This window comes from Semicossyphus pulcher, unplaced genomic scaffold (assembly GCF_022749685.1).
Source record: "Semicossyphus pulcher isolate SPU_LCO1_2020_fin unplaced genomic scaffold, fSemPul1.0.p SCAF_4, whole genome shotgun sequence".
Taxonomy (NCBI): Eukaryota; Metazoa; Chordata; class Actinopteri; order Labriformes; family Labridae; genus Semicossyphus; species Semicossyphus pulcher.
In genome coordinates, this window is record NW_027211715.1 from 6563951 (window position 1) to 6590865 (window position 26915).

General features: G+C 38.4%; 3 protein-coding genes and 2 pseudogenes across 3 annotated transcripts in view; 4 read left to right on the plus strand and 1 right to left on the minus strand.

Moving 5' to 3' along the window:
* The first annotated feature begins 1389 nt into the window (after window positions 1-1389).
* LOC138607222 (uncharacterized) lies at window positions 1390-3855 on the plus strand. The gene is made up of 3 exons (XM_069679798.1): window positions 1390-1462; window positions 2392-2452; window positions 3258-3855. Exons 1-3 carry the CDS (start codon window positions 1390-1392, stop codon window positions 3853-3855), a joined length of 732 nt encoding a protein of 243 aa, XP_069535899.1.
* Window positions 3856-3942: 87 nt separating this feature from the next.
* LOC138606849 (apolipoprotein L3-like) lies at window positions 3943-6008 on the plus strand. The gene is made up of 2 exons (XM_069679313.1): window positions 3943-4049; window positions 4698-6008. Exons 1-2 carry the CDS (start codon window positions 3955-3957, stop codon window positions 5491-5493), a joined length of 891 nt encoding a protein of 296 aa, XP_069535414.1. The 5' UTR covers window positions 3943-3954; the 3' UTR covers window positions 5494-6008.
* A 3454-nt stretch (window positions 6009-9462) lies between these two features.
* Window positions 9463-26915, plus strand: part of LOC138607223 (uncharacterized) — a 36998-nt gene continuing 19545 nt past the window's right edge. The window contains exons 1-2 of the mRNA XM_069679799.1: window positions 9463-9899; window positions 10823-10898. Of these exons, the coding sequence (XP_069535900.1) occupies window positions 9827-9899; window positions 10823-10898 (149 nt within the window). The 5' untranslated portion in view covers window positions 9463-9826. The remainder of the gene's footprint in view (window positions 9900-10822; window positions 10899-26915) is intronic.
* Window positions 11535-16119, plus strand: LOC138606909 (uncharacterized; annotated as a pseudogene).
* Window positions 21464-26184, minus strand: LOC138607182 (uncharacterized; annotated as a pseudogene).

Here is a 26915-nt window from a genome sequence, read left to right on the forward strand (position 1 = left end):
AGAGAAAGTGTATAATAAAATGGGTCGGTTCTATGTTTCAACAATATTAACAAAAATGACTGTTCTCATCAACATGTGAATTAACATTAGCCTGACAAGTTAGATTAAGCTCTAAACACAGGTAAACACAAGATATCAATATATCAATAAAACACTAAATAAAGTCACACTGAGCTTAACAAATAAATGACACCATCAAACTAATAGTCCTTAGATCATAACTCACTTTTGTCACACTTGACAGGCAAAGGAGAACACATGTCTGGTTGGTTGAACTGAAACTGAACAATGGGCTCTCTGCCTATTTAGAAGAGTCTTGATTGTGAGGAGATGAACTTCAGCTGTCTATAATTGAGTCCAGCCAGCACAGGTGTGCATGTTGCTACTCCCAGAACACAGAGGAATCATGGCAGACAAGATCACAACATACAGTATTCTATTATTGTTTCATCACAACTTGAGACTGAGAAGAAGAAAATAGCCGACGTGACACAAAAACTTATTTGATTATTAGACATGTTGATCAGGCTGTAGATGTCTGTTTGAACAGACATCTACAGCTGGATGTTGCCACAGACACACAGTCCATAAAAATATACTATATATATCTACCAAATAAATATACTGCAAAGGCTTTCATCAGTGGGCCATAGGTTCAATCATCATTCAGTGATAGATAGTGACTTAAAAGACATTTATGTAAATGAAAAAGTTTGAGGTTGTTGAGGCACTTTTCGACTCTGAGGGACTTTGGGTCCTCTGTGTACACATGCCTGTTGCTGATTATACGATATATATGAACAAATTACAGATGAGTCAGTTATTAGCTTCTTTAAAGCAGAGGAGAGGGTTGAATCGAGAGAGGCATGAAGTCGCTTCTTCAGTACCATAATAGTTGAGCACAAAAAAATGTTCTTTAGTAGCAAACCATTTTGAAACTCTAACTGAGGGTAACTTCAGAAATGAAGAATAAGTGATCATGTTGCTGTGATACTATGAAGGCCGGTTGACGGGTTTACTGCTTCTGTTTTGTGCAGATTAGAAGATGTTTACAGGCCGTCCTGTAATCTCCATTAAACTTATGATGATTAAACTACTGATAAGGTTTTTCAGAGTCATCCAGGAGTAAATAGAGTCCCTCCCTTAATAAAAAAAAGTGAAAAAACACAAACACAAAAAACACAAAACATTACAATTATTTCCCTTCAGAACTGCTTCAGGACACACGCAGGGACAGAGACAGCCTAAACACAGTGGAGAGCAGTCTCCTGTTTCAGTATTCAGTTATTTCAGAAGGTTCAGTCACCAGCTGGGTACGAATGGTGATCTCTGGTGCAGGAGACAAACAGACTTTTGTTACTGATCCATTTAAAGCGTAATGAAGCAGCGATGGGGGATTCTATGAAGCCGCAACATGGAGGTGAAGGCAGTACATCGGGACAGGAAGCAAGTCTGCATCCAGGTGAGTTTGAATCTTTGAGCAAGAAAATGTGACAATGTGTGTGCTGATAAAGAGACAGACTTTTAAATGACTTAATGTCAAAGAACACGGTTAATAGCATGTTAATAAGCTTACACTCCGTATCCTTACATGATGTAACTGTATAGTATTAAACTAATGTGGAAATTAAGACTCACATCTCAACCTGGTTATGCCAAGTACTGTAAAAATCATGTCTGTAAATTCATTCTGCAGTTTAAACAAAATAACACTGCTAATTATCGTCCCTAAGAATAGATGAAACAATGTTTAATGATGGTAAAAGTCTCAAACAGCTCTGTGACAGCATGTGAGCTCTGGAGAGACCTGCAGGTCAAGTGGTGTAAACTAATGACTGTGTATAGTCTATGCTGTAAACAAGAAGAACAGTGAAGTGACAGAACAGAATGAAACACAGAAATGATGATTGATCCTGAACATTATGAAACAACAGATCCAAACCTTTGTGGTTTCTCACCCTCAAACAAAGCAGAGCCTGAAGACGTGTGCGGTAAGACTTAATTCTGTTTTATCTGAATCACTTTATAGATGGTTTAGTTTTACAAGTAAAGCAGCAAAGATTAGAGACGCATCTTAAATATATTCCAAGTAAAAACATTTCATCCTGCATCTCTTTGCTGATTAAAAAGTCACTGATCAGATTTATAAATGATCTCTCTGAGAGCTCCTGACTCCACAGCTGGGTACAATCTGTACAGTATGTAGACCATGTGTGCCTTCATAGACAGGTGGACCTGTGGTTGTGTTTCCTCCTTTATAGTTAGCATGCAGCTGACAGAGTTCTAATAATCACAAGGTGAACACATCACACCTTTATTAGCATCTTTGTGTTAGCTTCCTGTTTCTTTTTCATTCTACTAAACCGTCTCTCTCTCTCTTTATACTCCTAGCTTCAAATCGAAGAAGAAGAAGCATTGTACCGATAATTTATTTTGATGGAGAGCAAAATGGGTAACTTCCTTTTTAAGTTCTAATCTTGCTTTTAAGAAGTCTGTATCCCGAGTAGCCTGTATCATGGCCTTTTTGTACCTCACTGAGAGTTTATTAAGATTTTATTCAATATCATTTTAAATTTCAGTCTTTTAATTCTTTCATATCATATGACTTATTTTTATTTCCAACACGTCTATAAGACAAAAGTAGATTAATAACTTAACAAGAAAAACAGAATAGCATTAACAGTAAACCTGTACAACAATTTAAAAAGCAAAATGTAACACAAAGTAAACAGAGCATGTTCTTAAAGGAGTAGGAGGAACTATACAGGCTTTATTCCTACACCTTCTGTACTTCCAAACCACTATACCATATTAACATCTTCTGGACAGTCACTATTCTTTTTATAACCCAAATATCCACCCAGCTATCCCACTCTTTCCTCTACTGCATTACATCAAACGTGTTTCTTTAACAGGATAAAGTTTGTGCTTTTCTTGAGCTTTTTCCACAAACCCACCCACATACTGCAACTTGCTCCCTCTTCATTTCTTTAGAGAAGGTCTTTAAATTATAACCCCTCTCTTTTTTAGTCTGAAGAAATTCATTCCTGCTCTGCGCTGTCTTTCATTCTAACAGATCCATGCCCTTCAAGTCATGTGATTTTAAACACAGTGTGTTGGTGTGTTTGTGGTCTCCCACATTGTTCCTTTGTGGCAGCCATTAAAAAACAGCTCAGTGAATTTGTTGTTATTTATCATTTAACTTTGACAGATCACTTCACAGAGATTAACCTTCAAACTGTGTTTCTGTGTGACAGAGAGAAACTACAGGAGGCCTTGTGCAGCTACACCACAGAAACACTCGACTGCATCCACACAGTGAGAGGACTGCCTGGATGGATTCATGAAAGGAAGGGAGAATTAAACAAAATAAAGGCCATAAAAAACAGGGCTGACAAACTTCAAGAGAACCTAAACCCTTTTGAGCTAATGGACAGAACTAGAAGGCAGGCAGTGCTGAGGGAAGAGCAAGAGCTGGCCCTTGTGCTGGAGGACACACTGAAAGGCCTGGAGAAGCTCGGCTGCTTTCTGGATGCAGTGAAGAAGCTGGCGGTCACCTCACCTCGTGTGTTCATGCAGGAGAAGCATGTGGTGATTCACCTGCCAGCAGGGGTCAGCCTGGAGCTCGTTCAGGAGGTGATCCAAGCTGCTCGGCTGATCTGCCCCATCCTCTTCACTTACGAACAAGAAGCAGGTGACTCCTTCCTCCCCAAACTTCAGAACCTTGAAGTGATTTTACAACAGTTGGATGAGTACATTCAGACTGTCCAGATGATCTATGACATTTTAGAGATCAGGTATGTAGCTCTTATTATTATGTTATTGGCACATTATGGTGTTAAACTATTTAAATGAATCTGGAATAATAAATAATGAATCACAGAAACATTAAAGGAAAATGTTTACATATGAAAAATAAGATATTGTTCTGTCTTTAGGCACCTGTCCCAGAGGATGTCCACAGAAACTGCAGTGGCTCTCGCTGAGGATTTGTCTGAAGACGACATACGAAGGATGCTCAGTCACATTAAGCAGCTTGATGAAATCAGGTCAGTATTTCATACGAATCTTTTGTTTGGCCTGATATGATCTATTATACACTCACTGGCCTCTTTATTAGGCTCAGCATTATACGACAATATCAACACAACAACAGTAGCAACAGATCCATACCACAGCTCTGCCATGATGCTCAGGGATAATGGTGACTGTGAACGCACCAGTCCTGACTGCTCCGCTGCATTCACTTCCTCTACAGCATTATATTACAAAGGACACATCCACTTTATTTTAGTGGTAACACTGCATGACAACATAATTATTGTTTGTTCAGCCTACGAAGAGGACACTTTGAATATTAAAGAGGTGTTTGTAAACACACATGAGAATAAATTGCAGAGCCAGATCTCTGAGACATCTCCAGACGGAGCTTTCACCTTCTGTAGAGTCACATTTTCATCTGTCAAATTTAAACATGTTCAATATGAACATAACATCCAGCCTGCCATTTGTTGACCCTGGTGTTGAAAAATATTAAAATAAATATTCAGTGTTTCCTGGTTATTATGTGTATTTTAATTTATTACATTATATTATTATACATGTGATATTAAGAGCATGAAGTTCATAAAACATTGAGCTAAAGAGGCTAAAAGACATCAAAGAGTTCATAAATAGTTTTGTTTTCTCTCTTTCAGGAAGGATCAGCACTTCTGGACGGTGTTCTTGTTCCAGGAAGGAACAGAATCTGAATTCATCAGAGAGTTTGAAGAGCGACAGCCCAAGATGCTGCAGCCTTTAAAAGAGCTGGAGCAGGTCCCTGTGCAGCTTGACTCCATGAATCTCTGGGCAAGGATCTCTGGTGTGGTGGGCAGCTCTGTGGTGACAGTGGGAGGTTTGCTCATCATTGCTGGTTTGGGATTAATTCCATTTACAGATGGAGGATCTCTAGCTCTGACTGTGATGGGGTTAGTGATAATAGGAACCAACGGAGTCAACGCTACTGTCACCACAGCAACAGAGATCGGAGTAAACACAACACAACAACAAGAAGCCAAGGAAATCCTCAAGAACTTCAAGGAGGATTTGCAAAGTATCCAGGCTTGTCTGGATGAGGTCATTACTCAACAAGTCATCAAATTAGAAGCACGTCCGATAGATATGGCTGCGGGAGTACAGAGGGTGCTTCTTAAAACTGGTGCTATTGGCACTACAGGTATGGGTAAGGTAACAGCCAAAGGGGCCGTGGCCCTCTCAAAGTCCGCCAGGGTAGGTCTCGTTGGGCTCAATGCTCTCTTTGTCGGCCTGGATATCTTCATCTACCAAGACAGCACCAGTCTGGCCAAAGGCAGCGAGACTGAATTCTCAAAGTCCATCAGAGCCATAGCTGCAAGGGCTGCTGCTGCGGTGGATTTATGGCAGAAGATCTATAATTCCCTTAAATCAGAAGAAAGCAGAGATTTGTTGGAGGAGCCATTTTATCCACAGAAGTAAACATTTCAGAATAAGCGAATTAAAAAAGAAACCTGTTGTGCTCTGTAACATCAATCTGCATTTGTACTAATATATGAACAGTTGGTACTTTTGGGACGATCAGTTGTGATGCTTACGAGAGGGTATCTGGATGTTGTGTTTTGGACATTACAGAGAGATCAGGGATCAAAAATTAGACAGATGGAAAATGATATGCTGACATGAAGCTAGTGATCCAGGATGAAGATGTGCTGATTTTTAGTGACAAACAAGGGAAAGATCTCTTCCCCTATATCTTCTACTCTAATTGACAGTGAAATTGTAATGTCACTGTCATTAGAGGATATAACCATGTTTTTCACAACAGGATGTGGACCTGTCAGGTCCAGATATTTAACTATTGCTTGATATTGATGGAAAATTTTGAAACTTTATAATCAAAAGTTTTGTCATCAAATGTCTTAAAGTTTTTATAGTCAAATGTCTTGAAGTTAAAGTTTTTATAGTCAAATTTCTCAAAGTTAAAGTTCTTATATTAAAATTATATTATTATCTTAAATATTGTCTGTTGAAACTGTTAAAACCCTTCCCTGTATCTCTCCCCCAATATCTTCTACTCTAATTAGCCTCAGCATGTCACTGTCATTAGAGGATATATAACCATGTTTTTCTCTAGGCCTACAGGATGTGTCAGGTCCAGATATTTAACCATTGCTAGATATCTCTCAGGTTTCTGAGACACATCAGCAAAAAAATAATTAATTGTAATTATAATAAATACGACCTGAAGCTGTTTGTTGGCTCTTATTTAATTTGTTCCCCCCTGTCTTGATCCTGGCTTGTATTTTATTAACTCTACGATGTACATGTCTTTCTAAAACTGTAACACTCTACAGTGTACACGTCTGACTCCGCCCACATCTGACCCCAACCTATTCCGCGTACTACAGCCAGGGGTTATTGGCTGTACTGGGCTCAAGCTACAACAGAGACGCTGTCGTGCGCACTCAGCGAGAAACAAAACGATTCAACGCGCTAAAGTGTAAAGTTTTGGGGTCGTATTATCAAAACTAAAGTATTCAAGTGCCTTTCAGCAAGCATTTAGTAATGGCAACAAACAAAGAAACGACCCCTCAGTGGAAAACAACGATTATTGCCAGCACATCACTCCAGGTAGGAGTTAACGTCTGAAAGTTTGCTGGCTACCTATCCTATCAAGCTAACCTTGATGCAATAACGGTGACTACAAAACACAAAAATGTGCGCTAAGGATAATTACAGTCGTTAAATTGGTACCTAATTTAACTTAATGCAGCTTTTAACCGAATGTAGAAGCCAAATTAATAAAAAGTCATTGACATCATTTAAAAGTGTTTGTCTGCTTGGTGGAACAGCTGAAAGAGGAGAACAAGATCTAAACGGCGGTGCTGGCTCACAGACCAAAAGCATTGCTGAGACTGTTTGAGGAAGGTGACCTGGTGTTTATTTATTCAGGATGGAGCAGGTAATAAAACAATTAAAAGTCCAGGCTGCAACAGCTGTATATTATAATTTCATTGGGTTTATAAGTTAATTATAGCAGGTTTATTTCTTCTTGGGGAAGGAGACTGCTCTCCACTGTGTTCAGGCTGTCTCTGTCCTGACATGTGTCTTGAAGCAGTTTTGAAGGGAAAAGGTTCAATCCCTGAGAATTTGATTGTTAGTCATACTTACTCCTACCTGTATAACAGTTGTATACCTTGTCTTTTTATATGTATCCCTCATATTTTTTTATTAATCTATCTATTCTTTTTATTCTGTATTTACTGACTTGCTATTTTGTCTTACTGCTGTAACACCCAAATTTCCCCCCTGGGGATCAATAAAGGATTATCTTATCTTAACTCCAAAAATAGGACCAAATATTCAGCAGAATAGGTTTCACTTTTTTATTTTATTAAGGGAAGGACTATTTACCCCTGGACTCCTCAGAAATACCTTATCAGAAGTTACATTTATTATAATTTATTTCCTTTTTTTGCACTCTGCAACACTCTGGACTTTGCCGCAGCTTATTCACATTCCCCATTATGCCCTCTGGACTGTTTCCTGACACAAATGGGCTGTTATGCATGCTGATATTTTTGTATGTTTGACTGTTGAATTGATGTTGCTTCAAAGCTCTAGAAAAGAATAGAGTAAGAAAAAAATAATTTCTTTCTCATGACAGTGTTCAGATGATATGGTTGACTGAAATTTCTTAAAGAAAAATATAAGCCTACTGGCTTGCATTTAATGTCATTAAAAATATAAAATGTGTGTTTCTGGAAAAAATGAAAATTGTTCCTCAATGTCATATTGTACACTGAACATGCTCCGGGTTATTTATTTACTTTTTGGTTATTTGTCCATTTTACGTATTGCTATGTATTGCTTTTTATGCCTCCGCGCCAGCGACCGCCATGGCTGGAGGCATTATGTTTTCGGGTTGTCCGTCCGTCCATCCCATTCTTGTGAACACAATATCTCAGAAATGCCTTGAGGGAATTTCATCAAATTTGGCACAATTGTCCGCTTGGACTCAAGGATGAACTGAGTAGATCTTGGTGGTCAAAGGTCAAGGTCACAGTGACTTCACGTCCATCCCATTCTTGTGAACACAATATCTGAGGAATGCCTTGAAGGAATTTCTTAACATTTTGCACAAACGTCTACTTGGACTCAAGGATGAACTGAGTAGATCTTGGTGGTCAAAGGTCAAGGTAAATGTGAACTCACAAAACACGTTTGTGGCCATAACGCAAGAATTCACAGGATCAATAGGTTTAAGATGAAGTGATGACATTTTATACCCAAAAGATGAAAGGTCAACCTCACTGTGACAGCATAATGCTTCACATAGAGGCAGTGAGACGTGAGATTCCAAGACAGAAAAGGACTTTATTTACAGTTGCACCTTTAGTTTGTCAAGTGGTGAAGTCTGTGTTTAAACAAAGAGAAAGTGTATAATAAAGTGGGTCAGTTCTATGTATCAACAATATTAACAAAAATGACTGTTCTCATCAACATGTGAATTAACATTAGCCTGACAAGTTAGATTAAGCTCTAAACACAGGTAAACACAAGATATCAATATATCAATTAAACACTAAATAAAGTCACATTGAACTTAACAAATAAATGACATCATCAAACTAATAGTCCTTAGATCATAACTCACTTTTGTCACACTTGACAGGCAAAGGAGAACACATGTCTGGTTGGTTGAACTGAAACTGAACAATGGGCTCTCTGCCTATTTAGAAGAGTCTTGATTGTGAGGAGATGAACTTCAGCTGTCTATAATTGAGTCCAGCCAGCACAGGTGTGCATGTTGCTCCTCCCAGAACACAGAGGAATCATGGCAGACAAGATCACAACATACAGTATTCTATTATTGTTTCATCACAGCCTGAGAGTGAGAAGAAGAAAAAAGCCGACGTGACACAAAAACTTATTTGATTAATAGACATGTTGATCAGGCTGTAGATGTCTGTTTGAACAGACATCTACGGCTGGATGTTGCCACAGACACACAGTCCATAAAAATATACTATATATATCTACCAAATAAATATACTGCAAAGGCTTTCATCAGTGGGCCATAGGTTCAATCATCATTCAGTGATAGATAGTGACTTAAAAGACATTTATTTAAATGAAAAAGTTTGAGGTTGTTGAGGCACTTTTCGACTCTGAGGGACTTTGGGTCCTCTATGTGCACATGCCTGTTGCTGATTATACGATATATATGAACAAATTACAGATGAGTCAGTTATTAGCTTCTTTAAAGCAGAGGAGAGGGTTGAATCGAGAGAGGCATGTAGTCGCTTCTTCAGTACCATAATAGTTTAGCACAAAAAAATGTTCTTTAGTAGCAAACCATTTTGAAACTCTAACTGAGGGTAACTTCAGAAATGAGGAATAAGTGATCATGTTGCTGTGATACTATGAAGGCCAGTTGACGGGTTTACTGCTTCTGTTTTGTGCAGATAAGAAGATGTTTACAGGCCGTCCTGTAATCTCCATTAAACTTATGATGATTAAACTACTGATAAGGTATTTCAGAGTCATCTAGGAGTAAACAGAGTGAAACCTACTCAGCTGAATATTTGGTCCTATGTTTTCACAAAACATTAAAATTATTTCCCTTAAGAACTGCTTCAGGACACACGCAGGGACAGAGACAGCCTAAACACAGTGGAGAGCAGTCTCCTGTTTCAGTATTCAGTTATTTCAGAAGATTCAGTCACCAGCTGGGTACGAATGGTGATCTCTGGTGCAGGAGACAAACAGACTTTTGTTATTGATCCATTTAAAGTGTAATGAAGCAGCGATGGGGGATTCTATGAAGTCGCAACATGAAGGTGAAGACAGAACATCGGGACAGGAAGCACGTCTGCATCCAGGTGAGTTTGAATCTTTGAGCAAGAAAATGTGACAATGTGTGTGCTGATAAAGAGACAGACTTTTAAATGACTTAATGTCAAAGAACACGGTTAATAGCATGTTAATAAGCTTACACTCCGTATCCTTACATGATGTAACTGTATAGTATTAAACTAATGTGGAAATTAAGACTCACATCTCAACCTGGTTATGCCAAGCACTGTAAAAATCATGTCTGTAAATTCATTCTGCAGTTTAAACAAAATAACACTGCTAATTATCGTCCCTAAGAATAGATGAAACAATGTTTAATGATGGTAAAAGTCTCAAACAGCTCTGTGACAGCATGTGAGCTCTGGAGAGACCTGCAGGTCAAGTGGTGTAAACTAATGACTGTGTATAGTCTATGCTGTAAACAAGAAGAACAGTGAAGTGACAGAACAGAATGGAACACAGAAATGATGACTGATCCTGAACATTATGAAACAACAGATCCAAACCTTTGTGGTTTCTCACCCTCAAACAAAGCAGAGTCTGAAGATGTGCGCGCTAAGACTTAATTCTGTTTTATCTGAATCACTTTATAGATGGTTTAGTTTTACAAGTAAAGCAGCAAAGATTAGAGACACATCTTAAATATATTCCAAGTAAAAACATTTCATCCTGCATCTCTTTGCTGATTAAAAAGTCACTGATCAGATTTATAAATGATCTCTCTGAGAGCTCCTGACTCCACAGCTGGGTACAATCTGTACAGTATGTAGACCATGTGTGCCTTCATAGACAGGTGGACCTGTGGTTGTGTTTCCTCCTTTATAGTTAGCATGCAGCTGACAGAGTTCTAATAATCACAAGGTGAACACATCACACCTTTATTAGCATCTTTGTGTTAGCTTCCTGTTTCTTTTTCATTCTACTAAACCGTCTCTCTCTCTCTTTATAGTCCTAGCTTCACATCGAAGAAGAAGAAGAAGAAGAAGCATTGACCGGATATTTAATTTTGATGGAGAGCAAAATGGGTAACTTCCTTTTTAAGTTCTAATCTTGCTTTTAAGAAGTCTGTATCCCGAGTAGCCTGTATCATGGCCTTTTTGTACCTCACTGAGAGTTTATTAAGATTTTATTCAATATCATTTTAAATTTCAGTCTTTTAATTCTTTCATATCATATGACTTATTTTTATTTCCAACACGTCTATAAGACAAAAGTAGATTAATAACTTAACAAGAAAAACAGAATAGCATTAACAGTAAACCTGTACAACAATTTAAAAAGCAAAATGTAACACAAAGTAAACAGAGCATGTTCTTAAAGGAGTAGGAGGAACTATACAGGCTTTATTCCTACACCTTCTGTACTTCCAAACCACTATACCATATTTACATCTTCTGGACAGTCACTATTCTTTTTATAACCCAAATATCCACCCAGCTGTCACACTCTTTCCTCTACTGCATTACATCAAACGTGTTTCTTTAACAGGATAAAGTTTGTGCTTTTCTTGAGCTTTTTCAAAGTGTTCCAAAAACCCGCCCACAGATTGCAACACGCTCCCTCTTCATTTCTTTAGAGAAGGTCTTTAAATTATAACCCCTCTCTTTTAAGTCTGAAGAAATTCATTCCTGCTCTGCACTGTCTTTCATTCTAACAGATCCATGACCTTCAAGTCATGTGATTTTAAACACAGTGTGTTGGTGTGTTTGTGGTCTCCCACATTGTTCCTTTGTGGCAGCCATTAAAAAACAGCTCAGTGAAGTTGTTGTTATTCATCATTTAACTCTGACAGATTGCTTCACAGAGATTAACCTTCAGACTGTGTTTCTGTGTGACAGAGAGAAACTACAGGAGGCCTTGTACAGCTACACCACAGAAACACTCGACTGCATCCACACAGTGAGAAGACTGTGGGGATGGATTCATGAAAGGAAGGGAGAATTAAACAAAATAAAGGCCATAAAAAACAGGGCTGACAAACTTCAAGAGAACCTAAACCCTTTTGAGCTAATGGACAGAACTAGAAGGCAGGCAGTGCTGAGGGAAGAGCTGGCCGCTGTGCTGGAGGACACACTAAAAGGCCTGGAGAAGCTCGGCTGCTTTCTGGATGCAGTGAAGAAGCTGGCGGTCACCTCACCTCGTGTGTTCATGCAGGAGAAGCAGGTGGTGATTCACCTGCCAGCAGGGGTCAGCCTGGAGCTCGTTCAGGAGGTGATCCAAGCTGCTCGGCTGATCTGCCCCATCCTCTTCACTTACGAACAAGAAGCAGATGACTCCTTCCTCCCCGAACTTCAGAACCTTGAAGTGATTTCACAACAGTTGGATGAGTACATTCAGACTGTCCAGATGATCTATGACATTTTAGAGATCAGGTATGTAGCTCTTATTATTATGTTATTGGCACATTATGGTGTTAAACTATTTAAATGAATCTGGAATAATAAATAATGAATCACAGAAACATTAAAGGAAAATGTTTACATATTAAAAATAAGATATTGTTCTGTCTTTAGGCACCTGTCCCAGAGGATGTCCACAGAAACTGCAGTGGCTCTCGCTGAGGATTTGTCTGAAGACGACATACGAAGGATGCTCAGTCACATTAAGCAGCTTGATGAAATCAGGTCAGTATTTCATATGAATGTTTAGTTTGGCCTGATATGATCTATTATACACTCACTGGCCTCTTTTTTAGGCTCAGCATTATACGACAATATCAACACAACAACAGTAGCAACAGATCCATACCACAGCTCTGCCATGATGCTCAGGGATAATGGTGACTGTGAACGCACCAGTCCTGACTGCTCCGCTGCATTCACTTCTTCTACAGCATTATATTACAAAGGACACATCCACTTTATTTTAGTGGTAACACTGCATGACAACATAATTATTGTTTGTTCAGCCTATGAAGAGGACACTTTGAATATTAAAGAGGTGTTTGTAAACACACATGAGAATAAATTGCAGAGCCAGATCTCTGAGACATCTCCAGACGGAGCTTTCACCTTCTGTAGAGTCACATTTTCATCTGTCAAATTTAAACATGTTCAATATGAACATAACATCCAGCCTGCCATTTGTTGACCCTGGTGTTGAAAAATATTGAAATAAATATTCAGTGTTTCCTGGTAATTATGTGTATTTTAATTTATTACATTATATTATTATATATGTGATATTAAGAGCATAAAGTTCATAAAACATTGAGCTAAAGAGGCTAAAAGACATCAAAGAGTTCATAAATAGTTTTGTTTTCTCTCTTTCAGGAAGGATCAGCACTTCTGGACGGTGTTCTTGTTCCAGGAAGGAACAGAATCTGAATTCATCAGAGAGTTTGAAGAGCGACAGCCCAAGATGCTGCAGTCTTTAAAAGAGCTGGAGCAGGTCGCTGTGCAGCTTGACTCCATGAATCTGGGGGCAAGGATCTCTGGTGTGGTGGGCAGCTCTGTGGGGGCAGTGGGAGGTTTGCTCAGTATTGCTGGTTTGGTATTAATTCCATTTACAGCTGGAGGATCTCTAGCTCTGACTGTGACAGGGTTAGTGATGGGAGGAACCAGCGGAGTCAACACTGCTGTCACCACAGCAACAGAGATCGGAGTAAACACAACACAACAACAAAAAGCCAAGGAAATCCTCGAGAACTTCAAGAAGGATTTGCAAAGTATCCAGGCTTGTCTGAATAAGGTCATTTCTCAACAAGTCATGAAATTAGAAGCACGTCCGATAGATATGGCTGCGGGAGTACAGAGGGTGCTTCTTAAAACTGGTGCTATTGGCACTACAGGTATGGGTAAGGTAACAGCCAAAGGGGCCGTGGCCCTCTCAAAATCAGCCAGGGCCGGTCTCTTTGGGCTCAATGCTCTCTTTGTCGGCCTGGATATCTTCTTCATCTACCAAGACAGCACCAGTCTGGCCAAAGGCAGCGAGACTGAATTCTCAAAGTCCATCAGAAGCATAGCTGCAAGGGCTGCTCCTGTGGTGGATTTATGGCAGAAGATCTATAATTCCCTTAAATCAGAAGAAAGCAGAGATTTGTTGTAGGAGCCATTTTATCCACAGAAGTAAACATTTCAGAATAAGCGAATGAAAAAAAAAACCTGTTGTGCTCTGTAACATCAATCTGCATTTGTGTAAATATATATGAACAGTTGGTATTTTTGGGACGATCAGTTGTGATGCTTACGAGAGGGTATCTGGATGTTGTGTTTTGGACATTACAGAGAGATCAGGGATCAAACATTAGACAGATGGAAAATGATATGCTGACATGAAGCTGGTGATCCAGGATGAAGATGTGCTGATTTTTAGTGACAAACAAGGGAAAGATCTCTTCCCCTATATCTTCTACTCTAATTGACAGTGAAATTGTAATGTCACTGTCATTAGAAGATATAACCATGTTTTTCACAACAGGATGTGGACCTGTCAGATCCAGATATTTAACTATTGCTTGATATTGATGGAAAATTTTGAAACTTTATAATCAAAAGTTTTGTCATCAAATGTCTTAAAGTTTTTATAGTCAAATTTCTCAAAGTTAAAGTTCTTATAGTCAAATGTCAAATATTATTGTCTGTTGCAGCTGTTAAAACCCTTCCGTGTATCTCTCCCCCAATATCTTCTACTCTAATTAGCCTCAGCATGTCACTGTCATTAGAGGATATATAACCATGTTTTTCTCTAGGCCTACAGGATGTGGACTTGTCAGGTCCAGATATTTAACTATCGCTAGATATCTCTCAGGTTTCTGAGACACATCAGCAAAAAAATAATAATTAATTGTAATTATAATAAATACGACCAGAAGCTGTTTGTTGGCTCTTATTTAATTTGTTCCCTCCTGTCTTGATCTTGGCTTGTATTTTATTAACTCTGCAATGTACATGTCTTTCTAAAAATGTAACACACTACATTGTACACGTCTGACTCCGCCCACATCTGACCCCAACCTATTCCGCGTACTACAGCCAGGGGTTATTGCCCGTACTGGGCTCAAGCTACAACAGAGACGCTGTCGTGCGCACTCAGCGAGAAACAAACAACGATTCAACGCACTAAAGCGTAAAGTTCTGGGGTCTTATTATCAAAACTAAAGTGTTCAAGTGCCTTTCAGCAAGCATTTAGTAATGGCAACAAACAAAGAAACGACTCCTCAGTGGAAAACAACGATTATTGCCAGCACATCACTCCAGGTAGGAGTTAACGTCTGAATTTTCGAACATTACGATTCGGCTACTTAAGTGAAGTTTGCTAGCTACCTATCCTATCAAGCTAACCTTGATGCAATAACGGTGATTACAAAACACAAAAATGTGCGCTAAAGATAATTACAGTCGTTAAATTGGTACCTAATTTAACTTAATGCAGCTTTTAACCGAATGTAGAAGCTAAATTAATAAAAAGTCATTGACATCATTTTAAAGTGTTTGTCTGCTTGGTGGAACAGCTGAAAGAGGAGAACAAGATCTAAAGGGCGGTGCTGGCTCACAAACCAAAAGCATTGCTGAGACTGTTTGAGGAAGGTGACCTGGTGTTTATTTATTCAGGATGGAGCAGAGGTAATAAAACAATGAAAAGTCCAGGCTGCAACAGCTGTATATTATAATTTCATTGGGTTTATAAGTTAATTATAGCAGGTTTATTTCTTCTTGGGGAAGGAGACTGCTCTCCACTGTCTTTAGGCTGTCTCTGTCCTGACATGTGTCTTGAAGCAGTTTTGAAGGGAAAAGGTTCAATCCCTGAGAATTTGATTGTTAGTCATACTTACTCCTACCTGTATAACAGTTGTATATACCTTGTCTTTTTATATGTATCCCTCATATTTTTTTATTAATCTATCTATTCTTTTTATTCTGTATTTACTGACTTGCTATTTTGCCTTACTGCTGTAACACCCAAATTACCCCCCTGGGGATCAATAAATGATTATCTAATCTTAACTCCAAAAATAGGACCAAATATTCAGCAGAATAGGTTTCACTTTTTTATTTTATTAAGGGAAGGACTATTTACCCCTGGACTCCTCAGAAATACCTTATCAGAAGTTACATTTATTATAATTTATTTCCTTTTTTTGCACTCTGCAACACTCTGGACTTTGCTGCAGCTTATTTGCATTCCCCATTATGCCCTCTGGACTGTTTCCTGACACAAATGGGCTGTTATGCATGCTGATATTTTTGTATGTTTGACTGTTGAATTGATGTTGCTTCAAAGCTCTAGAAAAGAATAGAGTAAGAAAAAAATAATTTCTTTCTCATGACAGTGTTCAGGTGATATGGTTGACTGAAATGTCTTAAAGAAAAATATCAGCCTACTGGCTTGCATTTAATGTCATTAAAAATAAACATTTGTGTTTTGGAAAAACAACAACAAATTTGTTCCTCAATGTCATATTGTACACTGATTTTGCTCCAGTTTATTTTTTGGTAATTTTGTCAATTCTACCTATTGCCTTTTTTTATACATCACTATAAGTCGTAGCACGGAAAGCATAGATGTGAGTTATAATATTGTTTAACTTTTGCTTGAAAGGCCATGAAAGGGTGTTGCATTAATGTTTGGCTCGCTAAGACGGCTGTTTCTGTGGTAGTTCACATACAGAAAACATCTAGTTAAATTTAACTTTATCATAGACCAAGTAAAATGCCTTCCGTTCATTTTTTTAGAGTAGTTTATACACATTTTTTTTAAGAGTCATATTGTGTAAGGAAATCAATATGTTATTGTGGCAGTTCACTTGTAACTTTTGCCTAAAATCGCCAACATTTACTCGTCATTTAGCAGGTGAGAACTTCTTTCCCTGTCTAGTGTTAACACTTACACCTGTGCTTATCTTGAAATGTTGTAAATTATGATAAGTAGTAGGCCTAAAGGAACTATTGTTTTAATCAAACAAACTCGCCTTTGAAGACTGTAAGTTGCGTTTAATGCCTTTATCATTGGTTTCGTTATTTTTAGCCACGAAAACCTCAGCAGAATTGGTAAATCTTAATAGGCGATGCTACAGCGGCCTCTGCTGGCTTCCTGTTGTCACGGTAACACTTGCGCTCGTGCTGAGTGGGTCCTCGCCGTGGAAGAAGGAGAAAAAAAAACGTTAGATATTAAAATACTTGCCGCTGTTCACTTGTCGGCTTTAAAGTTTTGACATTTACAGTAGCAAAGGATATTTAACCATGAAAAGGAAAGACGGAAGGTCGTCTTGTGCTGTTCTTTAGGGTTCATTAGAATTTAAGGTTCTAATGAGAGGTAAGGTAAGGATCCATTCATTTGACACCATCCTGATTAATGGATTAAATTCTATTGTTGTTGTTTGTTTTTTTTATCTTATTCAGTCAAAACTGAAATGAACCAATCCTCCAGTTCTGTTGGTTAACAATATCTTGTTGCGATTGACAGATTGGAAGGAAACGGATCGAATAAAAGACACGGACAGAGAGAGGACTGTGGTCCAGGGTAAGTTATGGATAGATTTTGGTACGCTCTTATTAAAAAATGTTTTCACACATCTTGGGGCAATCTAAGCATCCATATTTTACTTTCTAAAGAAAAATGATTGCTAAAATGTATAAATGTTAAACATCCCTAAACATGGAGGTCATGGGCCATTGCCTACTTTTTATATTTCAGGATTGTCCAGGCAAAATGTTATGTTTAATGTAGGCTTATACATATTAGTTTAATGTTTAAGTGTACATAGAAAGCAAAGTTAAACCACCGTCAAATTTCTTCTATGTGTACATAGCTAGCTGATTGTGATTCTAAAGACAGTGACCGAGGAAGTGGCACTCAGCAGCAACTTAGAATGGTTAAGTCAATTTCATTTAGGACTTAAAATCTCCAAGGATGTGCTGAAGCACCATACAGTTTGTCTCCTCCACCTCTTTTCATCAGTCAGGAGAAGATGTGGCATGGTACAAGAATGCATACTTTATGATGCAATGGTTCTTTTTCTCTGCTGTCTTCCTAAATGAGGACCCATTGGCAGAGATGACGTTGGCAGAAGAATGTGAGCTCTAAAGCGGAGCATGAGGTATGTGATCTGATCTGTGATCTGTAGCCTCTGAATCTGACATTTTCAGCACCTCCTTTTGTTCAAATGGAGTAGATTTATTTTGTACCTCTGACGCTTCTATATGATATCTCATTGAAAGTTCTGTTAGGCAGATACAAAGTCTCTTGATAAGAGTAGGCTGCAGCAGTGTAAATTGAATAAAAAATACCTCCAGATAAGAGAATACAAACAAATATATTAACAGACTTAAGCTAATTGATCTTATGTTCTCATGGAAAATTGGTTTAGGATAAATAGGAGGATGGATAAAAGTAACTGCTGCTGCTGACTGGAATACTCTGAGCAGCATGTGCAGACTTCAATACGGTGTCCTCATTAATTAATAATGAATTTATAAAAAAATGAACTAAATGACCAAAAAATAACAAGCTGTAAAGTTAATAATATATTTTTCTATTTTGTAAGAAGAAATACAAGTTCATATTTCTACTTCTTGCACTCATGCACCAGATGGTGCTGTAGTCCATCTGATGTCCAGCTCCGCCCACATCTGACCCTACCCCATTCAGTGTGCTGCAGCCAAGGGTTATTGTGGGCAACACAGGCAAGACATTGAAGACACCCAAATTGCTCCCGGTGGCATAGCCAACGGTGTGTGAATGTGACATGTAGTGTAAAAGCTGTTTGAGTGTTCACAAGACTGGATAAGAGGAGGATCCACTGTGTAAAATAAATGTGACAGTGTTCAACTGTCTTACAGGAGATGAGATGAAAGGTCGCCCTGATCAAAAGTCTCATTTTCATTTCATACAACCTCAAACCTCCATGTCTGAATGACTTAATGTGCACAGGCAGAAAATAAGTAAAATCACTTTAATAGTATCTACTCACTAAAAATCACATGGTAAAAGGCCTAACACCAACTTTTCAAACATTTGCTTTTTTCAGTGCTGGTCAGGGCCGTGCATTTTCGGGGGTAGAGGCTCAAGCAAAAAAAATGGCACTTGAGGGGTGCCAGTTGGTGTAGCGGGCGCCCCTGAACCACATTACTCCACGAAGAACCCACAGACTGAACATGTTTTCATGAAAGTAACGCAGTCAGTCAGTGTTCAGTTGTTTAGACTAATTCAGTCTCATTAGATCAGTGGTTTCTTTGAGAAAGACAGTTAGAGCCTCAGTGATATCATTCAGTGTAACCTAACTGGGTCTGGGCTGGAGTGATGTGTGCTTTTCATGACAAGTCAAGACACGTTGAAAAGTTAATTGATTGATTGATTGAGAGAAAATCAGTTTCAGAAAACAGAGTACTTCATATAATGTAATTAATATATTACATCTCCTACTGATGATAATTAGTACGTTACAGAGCACTAGACCTACTTTAACCAGACATCTACAGCTGGCTCTTTTTGTAATGGTTCTAACTTTCATTTTCCACGCTTTCGTTTGTTGACTGTTTGCCTTCATATGAGCGTTGAATTTGTTTCTTTTTCTTTGGATTTAAACTTATTTTTGAAGTTGTATCTGTAGTCATCGATCTTTTCCTTGTTTGTTCAGCCATAGTAGATTACTGTTTCTCGCAATGCTTACAGAAACCGGAAGTGCAACCACTTAGCTCCGCCTACACTGTCTGATGGATCAACTACAGCTTTCTAACATCACTAACAGACCAATGTGCTTTTACATATACAATTTAATAAAAAATAAAGCACTCACTATCATATATATATATATATGCCATGGTATAACATCACACAAATACTATACAATGACAAAAATAAGTAATTGAAAATACAATAAGCTAAAATTGAACAAAGCTCTGGTTTGCTTTGAGCCAGCATTTCACCTTTGTTGTGAAAGATTTTAAATCAGGGATTAATTTGATGTCAGTTGAGAATGTGTTCCAGAGTTGACAGCCCTGAATGGAGCCGGCTGATTGTTCATATTTAGATCTGCAATGTTGTATTTTACAGTTACCCTAATTTATGCTCCTGGTTACTCTCTCACTGTCCTGTCTTTGGATATATCTGGTAAGAGGTTCAGGGGCGAGATTGTTTACATATTTCAAAAGTAATTTGAGAAAACATTATTGCATGAAGCTCTCAAATTTAATGGCCATTTTTTAAATATATGATAATAATGCCACCAGGGGGTTCTTTGCCCATACTTTCAGGGCCTGGTTGTATAAAGATGACAGGTTTCTTGTTGTACTGGGTAAAGCTTGAGCCCATACTGTCATACAATAACAAAAATGAGACAAATATCATAGAATGCATGAATAACCTGGCTGCCTGAGCTGGGGTATAGGGCCTAATTAGTTTGAAACAATTTAGGTTGTTTTTGTCTGTTTTTGAGATTTTCTTAACATGTTTATCAAATTTAAGCTGTGGATCTAAAATTATTCCTCAGAACTTAACATCATTAACCTCCTCTATTTCTTCATTCTTTATCTTGATATTCAATTTTTCATGTGAGCACTGTTTTCTAATAGAGAAAGAGTTTTTATTCAGGCTCAAAAGCAGATAATTTTGTTCCAGTCACTGATGGACCTTATTCAAGTGTACAGTTAGGACCTCAGCTGCCTTGCTAAGTGACTTAGCAGGTGTGTATATGACCACGTCATCTGCATAAAGCTGGAAGCCAGCCTCAGGGCAAGTTTAAAGGCAAGTCATTTATAAATAGAATAAAAAGAATAGGGCCAAGAATTGAACCTTGGGGAATACCCATTCTATTGTTTTAAAGGGATGGTTTATCTTGGTCCACATTCACACACTGCTCTCTGTTCTCAACATATGACTCAAACCAGCTGTTTTTAAAGAAAAGAGCATCCAAAATCTTTTGCCTGAGAATTTGATACTTTCTTAATTATTTTTGTGTTAATTTGTGCTTCAGTGACCTCTTTTATACAAACTTAATAGGATGATTCTGTAGCTACTGTATTATTAGTTATAGTTGGACAGCCAAAATTTTCAGTTAATTCTACTGATTTAATGAAATACATATTAAATTCATGTGCCATTATGGCTTTATCGTTGATCAATGTTCAATTTATTTTTAGTTCTTTGGCTCCTTTCCAAATTAAATTCATGGAGGAACCTTTGATTAATCATGAAAACACCAAAGATTGCTACATGTTTTTTTTAAACTTTAACATTAGCCAGTGAAACCTTAGTGCACCAGCTGCTGAGGGGGTTTCATATTTATACACTTTGAAATTCCATATTTTTCTCCCGTCCTCTGTTTAAATCCAGAGGAATAAGTCTAGTACTATCATGATACAGTTAATCACACCTCACAGCATTGCCACAATGATAGAAAAAAAAAAAAAAAAGAATCACAGCATAAACAAACATTTTCACCAGTCATTGATGTCATTTTTTTGCTGATGTGTCACAGGAACCTGAGAGATATCTAGCAAAAGTCCACATCCTGTTTTGATAACCATGGCTGTATCCTCTAATGACAGTGACATGCTGAGGCTAATTGGAGTAGAAGATATAGGGGAAGAGATACAGGGATACAAGGGTTTTAACAGGTGCAACAGACAATAATATTCTTTTCGTTCCCTTGTTTGTCACTAAAAATCAGCACATCTTCATCCTGGATCACCAGCTTCATGTCAGCATATCATTTTCCATCTGTCTAATGTTTGATCCCTGATCTCTCTGTAATGTCCAGAACACAACATCCACATACCCTCTCGTAAGCATCACAACTGATCGTCCCAAAAGTACCAACTGTTCATATATTAGTACAAATGCAGATTGATGTTACAGAGCACAACAGGTTTTTTTTTTAATTCGCTTATTCTGAAATCTTTACTTCTGTGGATAAAATGGCTCCTCCAACAAATCTCTGCTTTCTTCTGATTTAAGGGAATTACAGATCTTCTGCCATAAATCCACCGCAGCAGCAGCCCCTGCAGCTATGGCTCTGATGGACTTTGAGAATTCAGTCTTGCTGCCTTTGGCCAGACTGGTGCTGTCTTGGAAAATGAGGAAGTTATCCAGGCTGACAAAGAGAGCATTGAGCCCAACGAGACCGGCCCTGGCGGACTTTGAGAGGGCCACGGCCCCTTTGGCTGTTACCTTACCCATACCTGTAGCGCCAATAGCACCAGTTTTAAGAAGCAGACAAGTATCCAGACAAGCCTGGATACTTTGCAAATCCTCCTTGAAGTTCTCGAGGCTTTCCTTGGCTTCTTGTTGTTGTGTTGTGTTTACTCCGATCTCTGTTGCTGTGGTGACAGCAGCGTTGACTACGCTGGTTCCTCCCATCACTACCCCTGCAGCAGTCAGAGCTAGATATCCTCCAGCTGTAAATGGAATTAATCCCAAACCAGCAATAGTGAGCAAAACTCCCACTGCCCCCACAGAGCTGCCCACCACACCAGAGATCCTTGCCCAGAGATTCATGGAGTCAAGCTGCACAGCGACCTGCTCCAGCTCTTTTAAAGACTGCAGCATCTTGGGCTGTCGCTCTTCAAACTCTCTGATGAATTCAGATTCTGTTCCTTCCTGGAACAAGAACACCGTCCAGAAGTGCTGATCCTTCCTGAAAGAGAGAAAACAAAACTATTTATGAACTCTTTGATGTCTTTTAGCCTCTTTAGCTCAATGTTTTATGAACTTTATGCTCTTAATATATAATATAATATAATGTAATATATTAAAATACACATAATAACCAGGAAACACTGAATATTTATTTTAATATTTTTCAACACCAGGGTCAACAAATGGCAGGCTGGATGTTATGTTCATATTGAACATGTTTAAATTTGACAGATGAAAATGTGACTCTACAGAAGGTGAAAGCTCCGTCTGGAGATGTCTCAGAGATCTGGCTCTGCAATTTATTCTCATGTGTGTTTACAAACACCTCTTTAATATTCAAAGTGTCCTCTTCGTAGGCTGAACAAACAATAATTATGTTGTCATGCAGTGTTACCACTAAAATAAACTGAATGTGTCCTTTGTAATATAATGCTGTAGAGGAAGTGAATGCAGCGGAGCAGTCAGGACTGGTGCGTTCACAGTCACCATTATCCCTGAGTCACTCCCTCTCTGACAGATTGGAGACTGAAAAGTAGCATCATGGCAGAGCTGTGGTATGGATCTCTTGCTACTGTTGTTGTGTTGATATTGTTGTATAATGCTGAGCCTAATAAAGAGGCCAGTGAGTGTATAATAGATCATATCAGGTCAAATTAAACATTCATATGAAATACTGACCTGATTTCATCAAGCTGCTTAATGTGACTGAGCATCCTTCATATGTCGTCTTCAGACAAATCCTCAGCGAGAGCCACTGCAGTTTCTGTGGACATCCTCTGGGACAGGTGCCTAAAGACAGAACAATATCTTATTTTTAATATGTAAACATTTTCCTTTAATGTTTCTGTGATTCATTATTTATTATTCCAGATTCATTTAAATAGTTTAACACCATAATGTGCCAATAACATAATAATAAGAGCTACATACCTGATCTCTAAAATGTCATAGATCATCTGGACAGTCTGAATGTACTCATCCAACTGTTGTGAAATCACTTCAAGGTTCTGAAGTTCGGGGAGGAAGGAGTCATCTGCTTCTTGTTCGTAAGTGAAGAGGATGGGGCAGATCAGCCGAGCAGCTTGGATCACCTCCTGAACGAGCTCCAGGCTGACCCCTGCTGGCAGGTGAATCACCACATGCTTCTCCTGCATGAACACACGAGGTGAGGTGACCGCCAGCTTCTTCACTGCATCCAGAAAGCAGCCGAGCTTCTCCAGGCCTTTCCGTGTCCCCTCCAGCACAGCGTCTAGCTCTTCCCACAGCCCTGCCTGCCTTCTAGTTCCGTCCATTTGCTCAGCCCTGTTTTTTATGTCCTTTATTTTGTTTAATTCTCCCTTCCTCTCATGAATCCGTCCAGGCAGTCCTCTCACTGTGTGGATGCAGTCGAGTGTTTCTGTGGTGTAGCTGCACAAGGCCTCCTGTAGTTTCTCTCTGTCACACAGAAACACAGTTTGAAGGTTAATCTCTGTGAAGTGATCTGTCAAAGCTAAATGATAAATAACAACAAATTCACTGAGCTGTTTTTTAATGGCTGCCACAAAGGAACAATGTGGGAGACCACAAACACACCAACACACTGTGTTTAAAATCACATTACTGAAATTTAAAATGATATTGAATAAAATCTTAATAAACTCTCAGTGAGGTACAAAAAGGCCATGATACAGGCTACTCCGGATACAGACATCTAAAAAGCAAGATTAGAACTTAAAAAGGAAGTTACCCATTTTGCTCTCCATCAAAATTAATTATCGGTACAATGCTTCTTCTTTGTCGATGTGAAGCTAGGACTATAAAGAGAGAGAGAGACGGTTTAGTAGAATGAAAAAGAAACAGGAAGCTAACACAAAGATGCTAATAAAGGTGTGATGTGTTCACCTTGTGATTATTAGAACTCTGTCAGCTGCATGCTAACTATAAAGGAGGAAACACAACCACAGGTCCACCTGTCTATGAAGGCACACATGGTCTACATACTGTACAGATTGTACCCAGCTGTGGAGTCAGGAGCTCTCAGAGAGATCATTTATAAATCTGATCAGTGACTTTTTAATCAGCAAAGAGATGCAGGATGAAATGTGTTTACTTGGAATATATTTAAGATGTGTCTCTAACCTTTGCTGCTTTACATGTAAAACTAAACCATCTATAAAGTGATTCAGATAAAACAGAATTAAGTCTTAGCACGCACATCTTCAGACTCTGCTTTGTTTGGATCTGTTGTTTCATAATGTTCTGTCACTTCCTTGTTCTTCTTGATACACTACAGATTATATACAGTCATTAGTTTACGCCATGTGACCTGCAGGTGTCTCCAGAGCTCACATGGTGTCACAGAGCTGTTTGAGGCTCGAAGTTTCCGAGAAACTCGTTTTTACCATCATTAAACATTGTTTCATCTATTCTTAGGGACGATAATTAGCAGTGTTATTTTGTTTAAACTGCAGAATGAGTTCACAGACATGATTCTTACAGTGATTGACATAACCAGAGCTGAGATGTGCTTCATTCTCTCTGTGTTACTCTGTTTAGTGTGAATGCTGATTCAGCATTCACACTATTGTTATCCTGTTCTTTATTATTTTTCTGCTACTTATTCCTCTTCCGTATGTTTTTTGCTATGCTACTTTTCTACATACTTTGTGCTACAAAAACTGTTGTACTTGTATTGAGCGTTTTGCTATCTTTTACAGTTTTTGAAAGCGCGAAGTAAGTAATGTTTTTAGCAGTTTTCAGATTTTACAATGGGTGCAGATGGCACAGGCTAGAGTGGGTGATGTCATCGGTACATTGTAGAGCAGGTTAAAAATAACTCAAAATTCTTACAAACAAATTGCTTCCTTAGCCCACAATTTTCACTCCACACAATTTTACCCTCAAAATGTAGGAAATCTTCTCCTCTACCGCTGAAAGGTTTTTGAAGTCAAACAGATGAACAGTTTTGGCACAATGAGCTTCAAAGCAACAGGAGCGCTGAAAATCTCTCCGTCTACCACAATGTCAAATTTGACTTCAACTTCTTCGGGCGAACCACCTGGTTGCACTTTTGTATTTCCCTGTGGGGTCCACATATTTAGCATCACAGACATAAAAAACACATCTACACCTTCAGCAGACTCTCTACATGCTAACAGTATCAGTATTTTGCTGATACTCATTACTTTTGCCCCCTATCTAACTTTCTCTCTCTTTCTGTCTCTTTCTCTTTCTCTCCCTATATCTTTCTGTCCCTCTTTCTCTCCCAGTCTCTCTCTCTTTGTATCGCTCTGTTTCTCCCCCTCTCTTTCTGTCTCTTTCTTTCTCCCCCTCTCTTTCTTTCTCACATTCTGCCTAATCTTCCTCACCTTTTTAATCTTTTCCACAGCTTTCGGCAGTTTCACATTTTTGCATTTTAAACAGTGTTTTGCATTTTCAGCACCATTTAGCAATTGCATTTCAGCCTTCAGCTTTCAGCATTGCCACGCATTTTCTGCAAGGAAATGCAATTTTTCTAAGATACAGTCTTAATTTCCACATTAATTTAATAGTTATATCATGTAAGGAGTGTAAGCTTTATAACATAGTATTAACTGTGTTCTTTGACACTCAGACATTTAAAAGTCTGTCTCTTTATCAGCACACACACTAACTTACTCACTTCAGACTTTTATCACATTTTCTTGCTCAAAGATTCAAACTTGTTACCTGGATTCTGATGTGTTTCCTTTCCCGATCTTCTGCCTTCACCTCCATGTTGGTGTTCAATAGAATCCCCCATCGCTGCTTTATTACAATTAAAATGGATCAATTACAAAAGTCTGTTTGTCTCCTGCACCTTTTTGAGATCACCATTCGTACCCAGCTGGTGAATGAACCTTCTGAAATAACTGAATACTGAATGAGGACTTTGACAGACTGAGTTTGCTCAGTAGTGCTTGAGTACACACCATCACCATCCCTCATAAAGTCATATAATGCTATAGGGTATATAAAAAGAGTCCAGCATTTAACAACACCGAGGCTGTTATTGGCAATGAATCAGGCTTCCTCTAATGATGCTGAAACAATATCTAAAGGCTAAAAGAAAAAGAATAATGCAAGTAGGAGTTTGCTAGAGGTAAATAGTGCCGACCATTAACAGTATATATTTTATACTATGAATGGATTATTTAATCAATAATGAAATAGTATTTTTATCTTTTGTTTTTGAAGGTCAAACGTGTGTTATAAGGCTCCAGGTCTTTCTGGATAAGTCTGTAAATTATATTAATTATTATAGGCTATATGAAGAGGAGTAAAGATAATATGTTACTCATATATTATCTTTGTATAACAAAATTAAACCACTAAAAAGTATAACCACTAAACTGTTGTGTTCTGTCTGTTAAAACCCTCACCCCTTTAGAGCACTGCATCATTATCATTGTGTCATCTTCACAGGGAACAAACATCAACACACCTCGTCACAGCCATGTTGAAGGAAC

Excerpts from the sequence above, each read along its gene's own strand:
- LOC138607222 (XM_069679798.1), top strand. The coding sequence starts at position 1,390 with ATGGGGGATTCTATGAAGCCGCAACATGGAGGTGAAGGCAGTACATCG. Across the intron at positions 1,463-2,391 it reads GGAAGCAAGTCTGCATCCAG|CTTCAAATCGAAGAAGAAGA; the intron begins GTGAGTTTGAAT and ends TTATACTCCTAG. Across the intron at positions 2,453-3,257 it reads TTTGATGGAGAGCAAAATGG|AGAGAAACTACAGGAGGCCT; the intron begins GTAACTTCCTTT and ends TCTGTGTGACAG.
- LOC138606849 (XM_069679313.1), top strand. The coding sequence starts at position 3,955 with ATGTCCACAGAAACTGCAGTGGCTCTCGCTGAGGATTTGTCTGAAGAC. Across the intron at positions 4,050-4,697 it reads AAGCAGCTTGATGAAATCAG|GAAGGATCAGCACTTCTGGA; the intron begins GTCAGTATTTCA and ends TCTCTCTTTCAG.